Consider the following 12,498-nt stretch of genomic DNA (forward strand, 5'->3'; position numbering starts at 1 on the left):
GACCCAAAACAAACAAACAAAAAGAATACTAGCAAGAAAAAGACTGAAAAGAAGTAGCAGCCACAGAGAAAAAAATAAGTACATGTAGAAACAAACAAAAAGGTGTGAACCTGCAAAAAGGGATTCTTGCAAATAGAAACTACAATGAATTTTTTTGTTTGTTTGTTTGTTTTTGGGCCAAATCCTGCAGCGCTCAGGGGTTACTCCTGACTGCGCTCAGAAATCACTCCTGGCAGGCTCCATATGGACTGCCGGGGATCGAACCCTGGTCTGTCCTAGGTCAGCCACATGCAAGACAAACACCTACCACTATGCTATCACTCTGGCCCCAAATAAATAAAAATTTGCCAGCAAATTCTGGGTGTTCTAGATATCTACAAACCAGTGATAACATTGGTAACTACTTTTTAGATGGAAAATAAATTAACTTTTTTTTTTGGGGGGGGGGAGGTTACACTCAGCGACGATCAGGGGTTATTCCTGGTTCTTCACTCAGAAATTGCTCCTGGCAGGTTTGGGGGACCATATGGAATGCCGGATTTGAACCCGTGTCCATCCTAGGTCAGCCACGTGCAAGGCAAATTCCCTACCACTGTGCTACCACTTTGGCCCCAAACTTTTCCATATTTAACTCTCAATAGCTCCAGAACAAAAGAAATTACTTCCTCAGAAAGGAGAGAAAATTATTCCTCCATCACCACCACCATCACTCTTTTACAAACACACACATATACACACAAACTCACATGCGCGCTATCCAATGTGTGGTTGAGAGAGCAGCATGGATGTATCACTTAGGGACTTGGTAAAAGTTCCAGAGGGGGGGCCGGAGAGATAGCATGGAGGTAAGGCGTTTGCCTTTCATGCAGGAGGTCATCGGTTCGAATCCCGGCGCCCCATATGGTCCCCCGTGCCTGTCAGGAGCAATTTCTGAGCCTGGAGCCAGGAATAACCCCTGAGCACTGCCGGGTGTGACCCAAAAACCACAAAAAAAAAAAAGTTCCAGAGGGACTAAAAAGATACTGCGAGGGCTCAGAGAAATAGAGCAGCAATAGGGCACTTGCCTTGCATGAGAGGCCATCCCAGGTTTAGTCCCTGGCATATCCTATGGTCCTCCAAGACTGCCAAGAGTGATTCCAGCGTGTAAAGCCAGAAGAAGCCTGAGCATTGCTGGGTGTGGCCAAAAAAAAATCCCCCAAATCCCCAAAAGTGACAGCACAACAGGTAGGGGCTTTTGCTTTGTATGCAGTCAAACTGGTTTTGATCCCTGACATCCCATTTGGTCCCTGAGTCTGTCAGGAGTGATTTCTGAGTGCAGAGCCAGGAGTAACCCCTGAGCGTCGCCGGGTATGGCCCACCCCCAAAAAAACAAAGTATAAAATGAAATCTGCCTTTTCTTTAAACTGAGCTAGAGATGGAACTCAGGGCCTCACACATGCCAGGCTGCTGCTCAGCTGCTGAGCCCCAGCTCTGAATGTGCATTTTCATTAGCCCATTACCTCTCACCCTTACTCCCTCATGTGTTGGCAACCTAAATTTTCCAAAGCTCCATCCCTGAGGTAGTGCTGAGGTAGTCCCTGAGGGGTTTCAAAAGAGCAGCTGGGGGCTTCTGATGAAAGCAAAGCAGCCTAGGGAAAGTAGGAAGCAAGGAAGGCAGGCAGAACTTCCTAAAAGGAGGAAGGACATGTTTAGAGAAGCAGCAGGTTCTGGGTCATGTGAGAATGATCATGGGATACAGACACTATCCTGGATGGAAGCTGTGAGGTGCCAGTTCCCACACAGGCTTAGAGCCTGCCTGCTGGGAAGTACATTTTTCACAAACAGGTGCCTGATCTCAAGAACGGTAACTGAGAGGTGGCAAAGATCCAGGCTACTTCCCCAGGACTACAAACAGCCTGTGGTTCTTCGAATCCACCTCAGGACTCCTGTATCTCAGGACAAAGGAGGCAAAGGAAAGAAGACATGAGTTCAAACCCCACGTCTCATTGTGGTAAGGAATAAAAATAGGACAAATGTAAGTCTGAGAAGAGGAAGGGGCCTATGTAGAATCACTGGGCATGAGCCTGGAGTTCCTAAGCATTTCTTGGATGGCCCCATAGTCCTGAACACCACAGAGACAAAGCACACCACATCCTCAGGCCATCACGTTATACTGGTGGTCCAGTAAACCAACTATCACCAAGAGGGATCCCCAGGCTCCTGAGCACTTTTAAGGGCTCCCTCAAAACCAAAAAATACAAAATGCAAATTTTAGATCAGGTAAGACAAGATAATTGCTAAGAAACTGGGCAGAAGTGTTAGTAGAGCAGATAGGGCATTTGATTTGTATGTAGCTGGCTCAGGTCCAATCCCTGGTACCATGAGCCCAACCAGGAGTGATTCCTAAGCATAGGCTCTGAGAACTGTGGGATGTGTCTCCCCCATAAAAACAACAACTTTTCTTAAAAAAGAAAAAAGCTGATAAAGGAGGAAAATTACAAAAAAAAAAAAAGTCCTATATTAAAATGAAAAGGGTGATATTCACTTCCTAGAAGTCTGGAGAAAAGGAGAGAGATCACACCATGTTCATTCTTTTTTAAGTTCCTTCAAAGCTGGAGGAAAATGCTGTGGCCAATCAAGTAATTGGGCAATTACTGAGATTCCTGTAGGAAGAGAACCAAGCGGAAAACTTGAGGACTCAAAATCACCAACCTTTAAGTCCCACACTATTAGCCTGCCCTCTCCTCACCGCACTTTATTTTTTTGAGGGGGAGAGATCTAGAGGAACTATGCTTGCCAGTGCTTAAAGACCATGCATCAAGGACCAAATCCAGGTCATGTTCTAGCCCTTTGAGCCATCTCCTGGCTCTTTATTATTTTTCTTAAAGAGGTAACATAATAAAAGCCTAAGCAGGGCTGCCTTCATCCCACCTGTCTACCGAGAACTACTATAAAAGGAAGCTGAAAGAAAAATACGGCCTTACAGAATGGAGCTCAGTGGAGAGGTCCAGCCTGCAGTAGTGGGAATGTGATGTGTCATATAAGAAATCCTACTGAAAACACTGTAGCTTTTTTCCTTACCAACACTGAAGCCAGAACATGAAGCAAAAAAACAAAAACAAAAACAAAAACAAAAACAAAAAACAAACCCAACAGCTACTCTGAGAAAGCCCTCAACCGGACAGGCTTCCACAGAAACTTGGTCTGAATAAACAGTCCCCCACTGCAAGCCCTGGACAGTCTGCCAAATAAAGGGGCAGTGATAACAGACATAAGCCCAACTTTAGACTTGAGGTTTATAGAGTGGATACAGAGATTGGGCTGAAGCCTCACTTGTACCAATGTTCCTTCATGAGTCATGAAATAAAAACACAGGTGACAAGTGGAAGAAAGAAGTGAAGTCAGAGAAATACCAATTTACATTCAAAATGCCATGGGCAGGAAACAGACAGTAAGTCAAATTAATGTGGCAAGGGACCAGGCCTCACACTGTACATTACAAAAAAGAGAAGAAAAAAAGAAAAAAAGAGAAGAAAGCGGCCCTTAGATGCACAGCAGCCGCAGTCTGCATGAACAGCCAAGGAAGAGGTGTGGGGCTGGTGTGGGCAAAATCCTTCCTCCCCCTGCAGGGATGGTTACTTTGAAGGCCTTGGGGGAAATAAAGAGGAAACCCAAGGAATGGAATCAGAAGGGTACCTCACCCTTTTCACTGCCCACCACCAGCTCTGAGGCTCCTGGCACTTCACTATCTCAATGGCAATATGATTTTCTGAAAGAGAAAACTCAAGCACAACTTAACCAGGGTCACTCACATGGGCAGGGCTACTGTCCACAAGGCCACTGATTCTAGGTAGGGAGCCCAGAAAATGCATTAAACACTAGAAACAAAACAAAACAGAAAAATGCTTCTCATGAGACCTTTGTGAAGTGCAATCAGTGATGTTAAATATAGACCAGATTCAGGGATATTGTCTGGAGGAGAGGAAACTCTTGCTGACATACTTTGTTTTGTGTGGCTCTGAGCAATTCTACACAAGATATCCCTGACAGTCTCAGACTGAGCAAGTGCTCTAAGAGATGCTCTGAAGATGCATAGCTTTAGGGGAACAACAGTACAGATGCTGGCTGGACTTTGACACCCTCAAGCAACCCCCAGTTCCTTTCACATCCCCTATAACAGGGAGTTGTGACCAGCAGTGGGCTTTTATGGAACTTAATCTTAGCTGTAATTACCCATTTCCCCTAGCTTTGCGCTATAATCTATAGAGATGGAATGAGAGCAAAAATGTGTATTTAAAAAATACTGCACATAGGGCCCAGAGCAAAAGCATAGCAGGTAGGGTGTTTGCCTTGCATTAGGCTATCCTAGGTTCAATCCCCGGCATCCCACATGGTCCCAAGCCTGCTAGTAGTAATTTCTGAGCATAGAGCCAGGAGTAACCCCTGAGTGCTGCTTGAGTGTGGCCCAAAAACAAAAACCAAACTAACAAAAAATACTGTACTGTCACCCCACCCCCCATCTTCCTGCATAACCTTACCTGACTGTAAGACCTGCCCATTTCTGAGGGGTCTTTGTAAGGTAACAAAAGGATTGCCTGGGGCAAAGAGATAGCATGGAGGTAGGGTGTTTGCCTTGCATGCAAAAGGGCAGTGGTTCAAATCCCGGCATCCCATATGGTCCCGAGTCTGCCAGGAGCGATTTCTGAGCATAGAGCCAGGAGTAACCCTTGAATGCTGCTGGGTATAACCCAAAAACCAAAAACCAAAAACTAAAAAAAAAAAAAAAGATTCCCGGGGCTTGCGAGGTGGTGCTAGAGGTAAGGTGTCTGCCTTGCAAGCGCTAGCCAAGGAAGGACCTCGGTTCGATCCCCCGGCATCCCATATGGTCCCCCCAAGCCAGGGGCAATTTCTAAGCGCTTAGCCAGGAGTAACCCCTGAGCATCAAATGGGTGTGGCTCGAAAACCCCCCCCCAAAAAAAAAAGATTCCCTGAGGGTATATAGGGGATCCAAGGATTCAGAGAGATTCAGCAAGAAGCAGGATGGAGGAAGAAGAGACAGGCTTGAAAGCAGGGCTAATAATGGAGATGGCTTGAAAGGTTTTAAAAAGCATAGAGTCACACATGGTGGCTAGGGCCTTGAATAAAGTTTCATGTCTCCTGAAACCTGAATGCTGTGAGTTTTTGCCTCACAGTTACCCTGAACTCTCAGACCCATAGGCTGGAGGGAATTGCAAGCGTGTGGCCCGGGCCGGCAGAGAAAGGCCTCACCCTCCATCCATCTCCATCCAGGACTTAATATCTTATTCAACACTGTACAGGTGGGGCCGGAGAGATAGCACAGTGGTAGGGCGTTTGCCTTGCAAGTGGCAAATCCAGTACCAAAGGTGGTTCGATTCCCGGCATCCCATACGGTCCCTTGAGCCTGCCATGAGTGATTTCTGAGCACAGAGCCAGGAGTAACCCCTGAGCGCTGCCGGGTATGACCCCCCCCCCCCAAATACTATACAGGTGATTTTCCTATCCCCACCCCCAAGTTGTAAGCCATCAAGTCGCAATCACCCAGAAATGCTTTGAAAATGATTATGGTTCCCCCACTTTCCTCCCTGCCACCAAATAGGCAAATTATAGCCTCAATACGAATACCTAGACTCCAACGTTGAACGAAATCTGAATTAGGGGCTGGAGTAGTGGCGCAGCGGTAGGGTGTTTGGCTTGCACGTGGCTGGCCCAGAGCAGACCTGAGTTCAATCCCTCAGTATCCCATATGGTCCCCCAAGCCAGGAGCCGATTTCTTGTGCACAGCCAGGAGTAACCCCTGAGCTTCTCCGGTTGTGGCCCCAAACCAAACCAAACCAACAAAATATGAATTAGATAAGCAGCTTTTCCTCTGTCATAAAAGTCACCTATCTTTAAAACAAAATTGGGGGAGTTAGGGGGTTTGGGGTCAAAGCAGCTTTGTGCTGGTGGCCCTGAGATTAAATCAGGATTGACCACATACAAGGCAAGAACTTTAACCTCCAGGCTGGAGCGATGATAGCATTTGTTTCACATGTGGCAGGATGTAGGTTCAATCCCCAGCATCCCAAAGGGTCTACAGAGCTCAGAGCACAGAGCCAGGAATAATACCTGAGCACCGGGTGTGGCCCAACAACAACAACAACAAAAACTTTAACCTCTATACTATCTGCCCTAACCTCTATGGGCAGATAGTATAACTTTCCTCCCCCTCTAGAGCCAGATATATTATCTGCCCTAGAATTTTCTTATGGCCACATATACAAAAATAAAATATCTCAAAGTGGGGCCAGAGTGATAGTAGTGAGTCAGTAGGGTGCTTGCCTTGCATGTGGCCAACCGGGTTTAATACCCAGCATCCCATATGGTCCCCAGAGCCTGTCAGCGGTAATTCCTGAGTGCAGAGCCAAGAGTAACCCCAGAGCATAGCTGGGTGTGGTCTCCTCCCCCTAAAAAAGGAAACAAAAAAAAACCCTCGAAGAACAATCTTTTAGGATTAGAAACAGAGAAGGAACTGGATTCAAGTTAATAAACATAAGAATTAGAACAAAGCTGCAAATCACTTTGCCCATTGTTTCCAGAAAGCAAAATATAATTCAGACCTGATTATACTGTTAAGGAGGGAACTTCAAATCTTTACATTTTCAAATTCTAAGAACCTTCCAGCAAGGGCCACACTTCTGTAGCCCTAACTTAAACCTTGCTTGCTGGGCTTCAGTCCATTTTTGTCCTTTGTTAAAATTGAAAAACAGCCCAGCTCTCTCTACATAAAAATCTTAGAAACTTTCAGAGGGGGAGGGATAGCTACTAAGAGACACTTTTGCTTCTTAGGAAAACACTGCTTCAATTGAGAGCAGAACTGACAGTTGCACAAGATGTGAAGTCAAAGGGTGTTTGCAAATGATAATTTGGAGTTACACTTCAAGACTCAGCGGATCTGGCATAAACCTCCAATTATTCTCCAACTCCACAGAGTTCTCAACACACCACAGAGATTTCCCTCCCTTGGAGAAAATGTAATAAAAATCTCAGCTCAAGACTACTCTCCCGGGGCCGGGCGGTGGCGCTAAAGGTAAGGTGCCTGCCTTACCTGCGCTAGCCTAGGACGGACCGCGGTTCGATCCCCCGGCGTCCCATATGGTCCCCCACGCCAGGAGCAACTTCTGAGCACATAGCCAGGAGTAACCCCTGAGCGTCACCGGGTGTGGCCCAAAAACCAAAAAAAAAAAAAAAAAGACTACTCTCCCATAACTGAAATCCCATCTCACTGGCTGCCTGGCTTTAGCTTTCAACCAGATTTCAACCATATTGCTAACCAAGTCTCTACTGAATTAAAGAAACTTTAATGAGCACTTTATTTATCTGTGTATTCTTCCTTCTCTCTTAAGCCCTTTGCACCCAAATAGGTTGTATGACTACTTCTTTTTTTCCCCTTTTATTAGCTCTGGCTTGAATTACTTTTCTCAAGTAGTCACATACATCCTACTTATATGATATTGTTAGTTTATATAAACTTCATTTATTGTCTTTAAATTGTTCAAATACGAGCTGGATTAATAATACGGCAGGTAGGGTGCTTTCCTTTTACCTGGCCAAACCAGGTTCTATCCACAGCCTCACATATATGGTCTCCTGTGCACTACCAGGAGTGATTCCTGAATGCAGAAACAGGAGAAACCCCTGAATATCACTCATATGGCCCAAAGGTTTCTTTGTTTTTTAGGTCACACCTGGTTCTGTACTTGGAAGTCGCTCCTGGCAGGCACCGAGGGACCATATGGAATACGGGAATTCAAACCACCATTTGTTTGAATCAGCTGCTCGAATCAGCTGCATGCAAGGCAAACGCCCTACCGCTGTGCTATCTCTCCAGCCCCATAGGGCCCGAAGTTTTTTAAAATATAAATTAAAAAATTGCTTGAACATCATTTAGTCATTGTCTACTGTGACCTCTCAAAGCATTATGGTAGAAAAGCAAGTAAGGGGCCGGAGAGATAGCATGGAGGTAAGGTGTTTGCCTTGCATATAGAAGGACAGTGGTTCAAATCGGGCATCCCATATGGTCCCCCGAGCCTGCCAGGAGCGATTTCTGAGCATAGAGCCAGGAGGAACCTCTGAGCGCTGCTGGGTGTGACCCAAAAACCAAAAAGAAAAAAAAAAAAGAAAAGAAAAAGAAAAGCAAGTAAAATTATTCCTAAGTCAGAGCAATAGTACAGCTTGGCTGTACCCAATCAGGGTTTACCCAGGGCATCCCAATATGGTCCCTGAATCAAGGCCAGGAAAGAATTCCAAGCAGAAGATTAAATCCTTCACACTGATAATTGTGACCCCAAAACAAACAAGCAAGCAAACAACAACAAAATTACCCCTGACCTTAGGAAGGCATACAAAAAAGAACAATTAAAGATTGGCCAATCAGTGGGGTCAAAGAAGCAACTCTGGCACCTGTAAAACCAGAGGTGGATCTACAAATAAGTAAAAAATGGGGTGGAAAGATTGCTTTACATAGAAAAACTAGAAGAACCGGGGCCGGAGAGATAGCATGGAGGTAAGGCATTTACTTTTCATGCAGAAGGTCATCGGTTCGAATCCCGGCGTCCCATATGGTCCCCCGTGCATGCCAGGTGCAATTTCTGAGCAAGGAGCCAGGAAAAACCCCTGAGCACTGCCGGGTGTGACCCAAAAACCAAAAAAAAAAAAAAAGAAAAGAAAAACTAGAAGAACCAAGTGATTCAAAGCAGCAGGATATTTGAAATTAAGAGCTACTTGTGGCCCGGAGATATAGCACAGCGGCGTTTGCCTTGCAAGCAGCCGATCCAGGACCAAAGGTGGTTGGTTCGAATCCCGGAGTCCCATATGGTCCCCCGTGCCTGCCAGGAGCTATTTCTGAGCAGACAGCCAGGAGGAACCCCTGAGCAACGCCGGTGTGGCCCAAAAACAAAAAAAAAACAAAGAGCTACTTGTGGGCCCGGAGAGATAGCACAGCTGCGTTTGCCTTGCAAGCAGCCGATCCAGGACCAAAGGTGGTTGGTTCAAATCCTGGTGTCCTATATGGTCCCCCGTGCCTGCCAGGAGCTATTTCTGAGCAGACAGCCAGGAGTAACCCCTAAGCATCGCCAGGTGTGGCCCAAAAAAAAAAAAAAAAAAAAAAAAAAGAGCTACTTGTAGGCCCTCTGGCACTATCCTCTTTGCCCCAGGAAAAAAGGGGCAAACCAAAACACTAAAATACCTGGGAACCAAAACATCTGTCTTTTGGTGTTCAAATTTTATTACAGTGAGGGGCCAGAAGCATAGCTCAGCAGGTAGGGCATTTGCCTTGCATGTGGTTGCGCGGGGGTAAGATCCTGGCATGGTCCCCGGAGCCTGCCAGGAGTGATTTCTGAGCCAGGAGTAATCCCAGGCCAGGTGTGGCCCAAAAACAAACAACATAATTTATTAGTTAGTTATCCACGAGTCATAAGCTTTCTGATTATTCAGGTTTATCTACAGCCACCAACTCCCAGTAGCGGCTCTGTTTTTCCCATGTTCCATAAGGTGCCTTTTTTCAGAACCACCATAATGGGAGTTTGGGGATCTAGGCACATGGAGAGACTAGCTACAGCTACTTGGAGTGCTACAGCTCTACACCACACTCTTCAAGAGCTATTCAACTTCAGCTAAGTATGTCCTTCACTCACAGCTCTAGAACAAACAAAACCAATGGAAGCCGTCTGAGCATCTAATTAATTCCTACTTGGGACAGGGAGGTTTAATGGTGATACAGAAATGCCCTGGCCCATGGTTTTCCTAGAGTTTCTCATCTTCCTCAGTTTTCAGTTAAAATATCCCTTCCTTTAAAAGTTTCCCCCAGGGACAGAGATAGAAATAGTGCAAGGTAAGGCACTTGTCTTGCATGTACATGACCCAAGTTTGATCCCTAGCACCCCATATAGTCCCTTGAGTATGGTCAGGAGTATCCCTGAACATAGAGCCAGGAAGGAGTAAGCCCTGAGAATCACTAGGTGTGGCTCAAAAGAAATTAAAAAAAAAAAAAAAAAAGTTTTTCCAAATCCTCAAATCTGGGTTAGGTATCCTCCTTCTGCCTCCAATAAAACTTCCTTGCAGGGGCCGGAGAGATAGCATGGAGGTAAGGCGTTTGCCTTTCATGCAGGAGGTCATCGGTTCGAATCCCGGCGTCCCATATGGTCCCCCGTGCCTGCCAGGAGCTATTTCTGAGCAAACAGCCAGGAGTAACCCCCCCCCCCCAAAAAAAAAAAAAAAAACTTCCTTGCATATAGATAGGTCTACAATAACCTTTAACCACATACCATGATGTAAACATGTAAAAATATGCAAAATATGTAAATGACCTGTTTACATGACAAACTAGCTGCAAACTCAGTGATGGTGAGACTACTACATTGCTCCTCATTGATTCCACACAGATTAGGCAAAAGCACATAATAAGCATCTACTGAATGTGTTAATGATGAATGACCTAAGAAATTTAAAGAATGGCAACATACCTTCTGGATTCCAGAACACACTACAATATTAACACTAAGGACTAAATTCCCATCATATAGATTCTACTAAGAAGTGAATGTCAGAAAAAGACTGCTGTAAAAATGCTCATCTTTGACAGTTTATACCAGTCAAGAATATGAGCACACATCATATGAAGAATGCTGCAACACAAAAATAACTGTCAAATAAAGACAGTTTCTAAATTTCAAGTTCATTCTCCTGCCAATGGCAAATATGAACCAAGATTAGTAGGATTCCTTGGAAGGGAATCCTTCCATGGCTCTCCATGTCATGGAAAAGTTGTAGTCAATTCTGATTCAATACCACTGCTGGCTGGAGAGCTAGTACAGGAAGGTGCTTGCCAGTTCAAACCCCACAATCCGTATGGTCCTCTGAGCCCACTAGGGGTGATTCCTGAGTCACAGTCAGGAGTAACCCCTGAGCAACCCCAAGTGAGGCCCCAAAGTATAAAACAAACAAAATCAACATCTCTGCGGAAATCCAAAGGGAAGTTGTCCATCTTCTGACCAAACCCATGGAAGATCTACTAAAGAAAAACTATGATGAAGTGGGAGGTCAGAACCCTGCCATGTGGGCTATTAGCCTTCTGAATCATTCCTCATCGGTTCTGCTGATTTCTGAAGAGATAGCAAGGCAATAAAACTTTAATGTCCCAATTGCCTTTCCCCTTGGCAATCCAGTACCATACAAAGCTTCTGTGTTTACAGACTGCTAATAGGGCAAAAACGTCTAATCTGATCCTAAGGGAACACTAAGATCACTTGAGGGACTAAATAAATGTAGTCTGTTTCTGTATTCCCAAAGTCGTCTGGTTCTAAAGAGTTGAAACAAGCTTCAAGCCCAAAACCCAAACAGGTGAGGGAATGGAAAGCCACTTGACTCCGGCAGGGCTGGGGATGGTGGAGCTGAGCTTCACAGCAAGCAAGGTCCGAAGCAAGTGAGAGTCCTTCTCAGGAAAGTCAAAGAGAAGAAATAATGCTCAAGGGCAAACTAGGCGAACTAGTTGGCAGTTTCTTTGCAAGCCATCATTCCTAATCCCAAAGACAATTCAGTCTCTAGAGAGCCAAATGTGCTTCGATCTTGGGGCCGGAGAGACAGCATGGGGGTAGGGTAGGACGTTTGCCTTGCATGCAGAAGGATGGTGGTTCGATCCTGGCATCCCATAGATAAGGTCCCCCACTTTGAGCGAGCCTGCCAGGAGCGATTTCTGAGCGCAGAGCCAGGAGGAACCCCTGAGAGCTGCTGGGTGCAACCCCAACACACACACACATACACACACACAACCCCACACACACACACACACACACACACACACACACACACACACACACACACACACACTGAGAGCTGCTGGGTGCAACCCCAACACACACACACATACACACACACAACCCCAACACACACACACACACACACACACACACACACACACACACACACACACACACACACGCTTCGATCTCAAGCAAAGAGGTTTCTACCGAGTCCCTGTCGGACACCAGGTGTGTCTGCTGGTAGGTCGGTGCATTTCCTCGGGCGACTACTACCTTGCGTAACCCACGCCGCTCCGGGTCCCATTAGTCACAACTTAATCCTTCGACCAGGTGCGCGCAGGGGAAACGGAGTCAGAGACACTCAGTGGGCTGCCCCAAGCCCGGGGAGCGAGGTCCCCTTTTCCTGGACCCTGTGGAGCTGGGGGTGCCCGGGGGCGGAGGCTCCTGGCTCTCTTGCCCCTGGGAGGCAGAGGGAGAAGACACGGGGGCCCAGGGGAGGGGAGGGAAGGGGAAGGGGGAGCAGAGCCGCGGGTTCGATTCCGGCGCGGGCAGGGGCAGGGGCAGGGCGGGGGCTCGCTCACCTTGGAGCCGAGGTCCTCGCGGCGGGCCCCGGCCTTGCTGCGGCGCAGCTTGATGGACGGGGAGCGCAGCAGGTTGCGGATGCGGCTGGTGATGGTCGCGCCGTCCACGGCCATGCTGGGGC

At 46.6% G+C, this 12,498-nt stretch overlaps 1 protein-coding gene across 1 annotated transcript in view; it reads right to left on the minus strand.

The window, feature by feature from the left end:
- Window positions 1–12,498, minus strand: part of MAPKBP1 (mitogen-activated protein kinase binding protein 1) — a 58,084-nt gene extending 45,586 nt beyond the window's left edge. Inside the window, exon 1 of the mRNA XM_049782400.1 lies at window positions 12,377–12,498. Coding sequence (XP_049638357.1) covers window positions 12,377–12,490 — 114 coding nt within the window. The 5' untranslated portion in view covers window positions 12,491–12,498. The remainder of the gene's footprint in view (window positions 1–12,376) is intronic.

The sequence above is a fragment of the Suncus etruscus genome, chromosome 10, assembly GCF_024139225.1.
Source record: "Suncus etruscus isolate mSunEtr1 chromosome 10, mSunEtr1.pri.cur, whole genome shotgun sequence".
In the NCBI taxonomy this organism is placed as follows: domain Eukaryota; kingdom Metazoa; phylum Chordata; class Mammalia; order Eulipotyphla; family Soricidae; genus Suncus; species Suncus etruscus.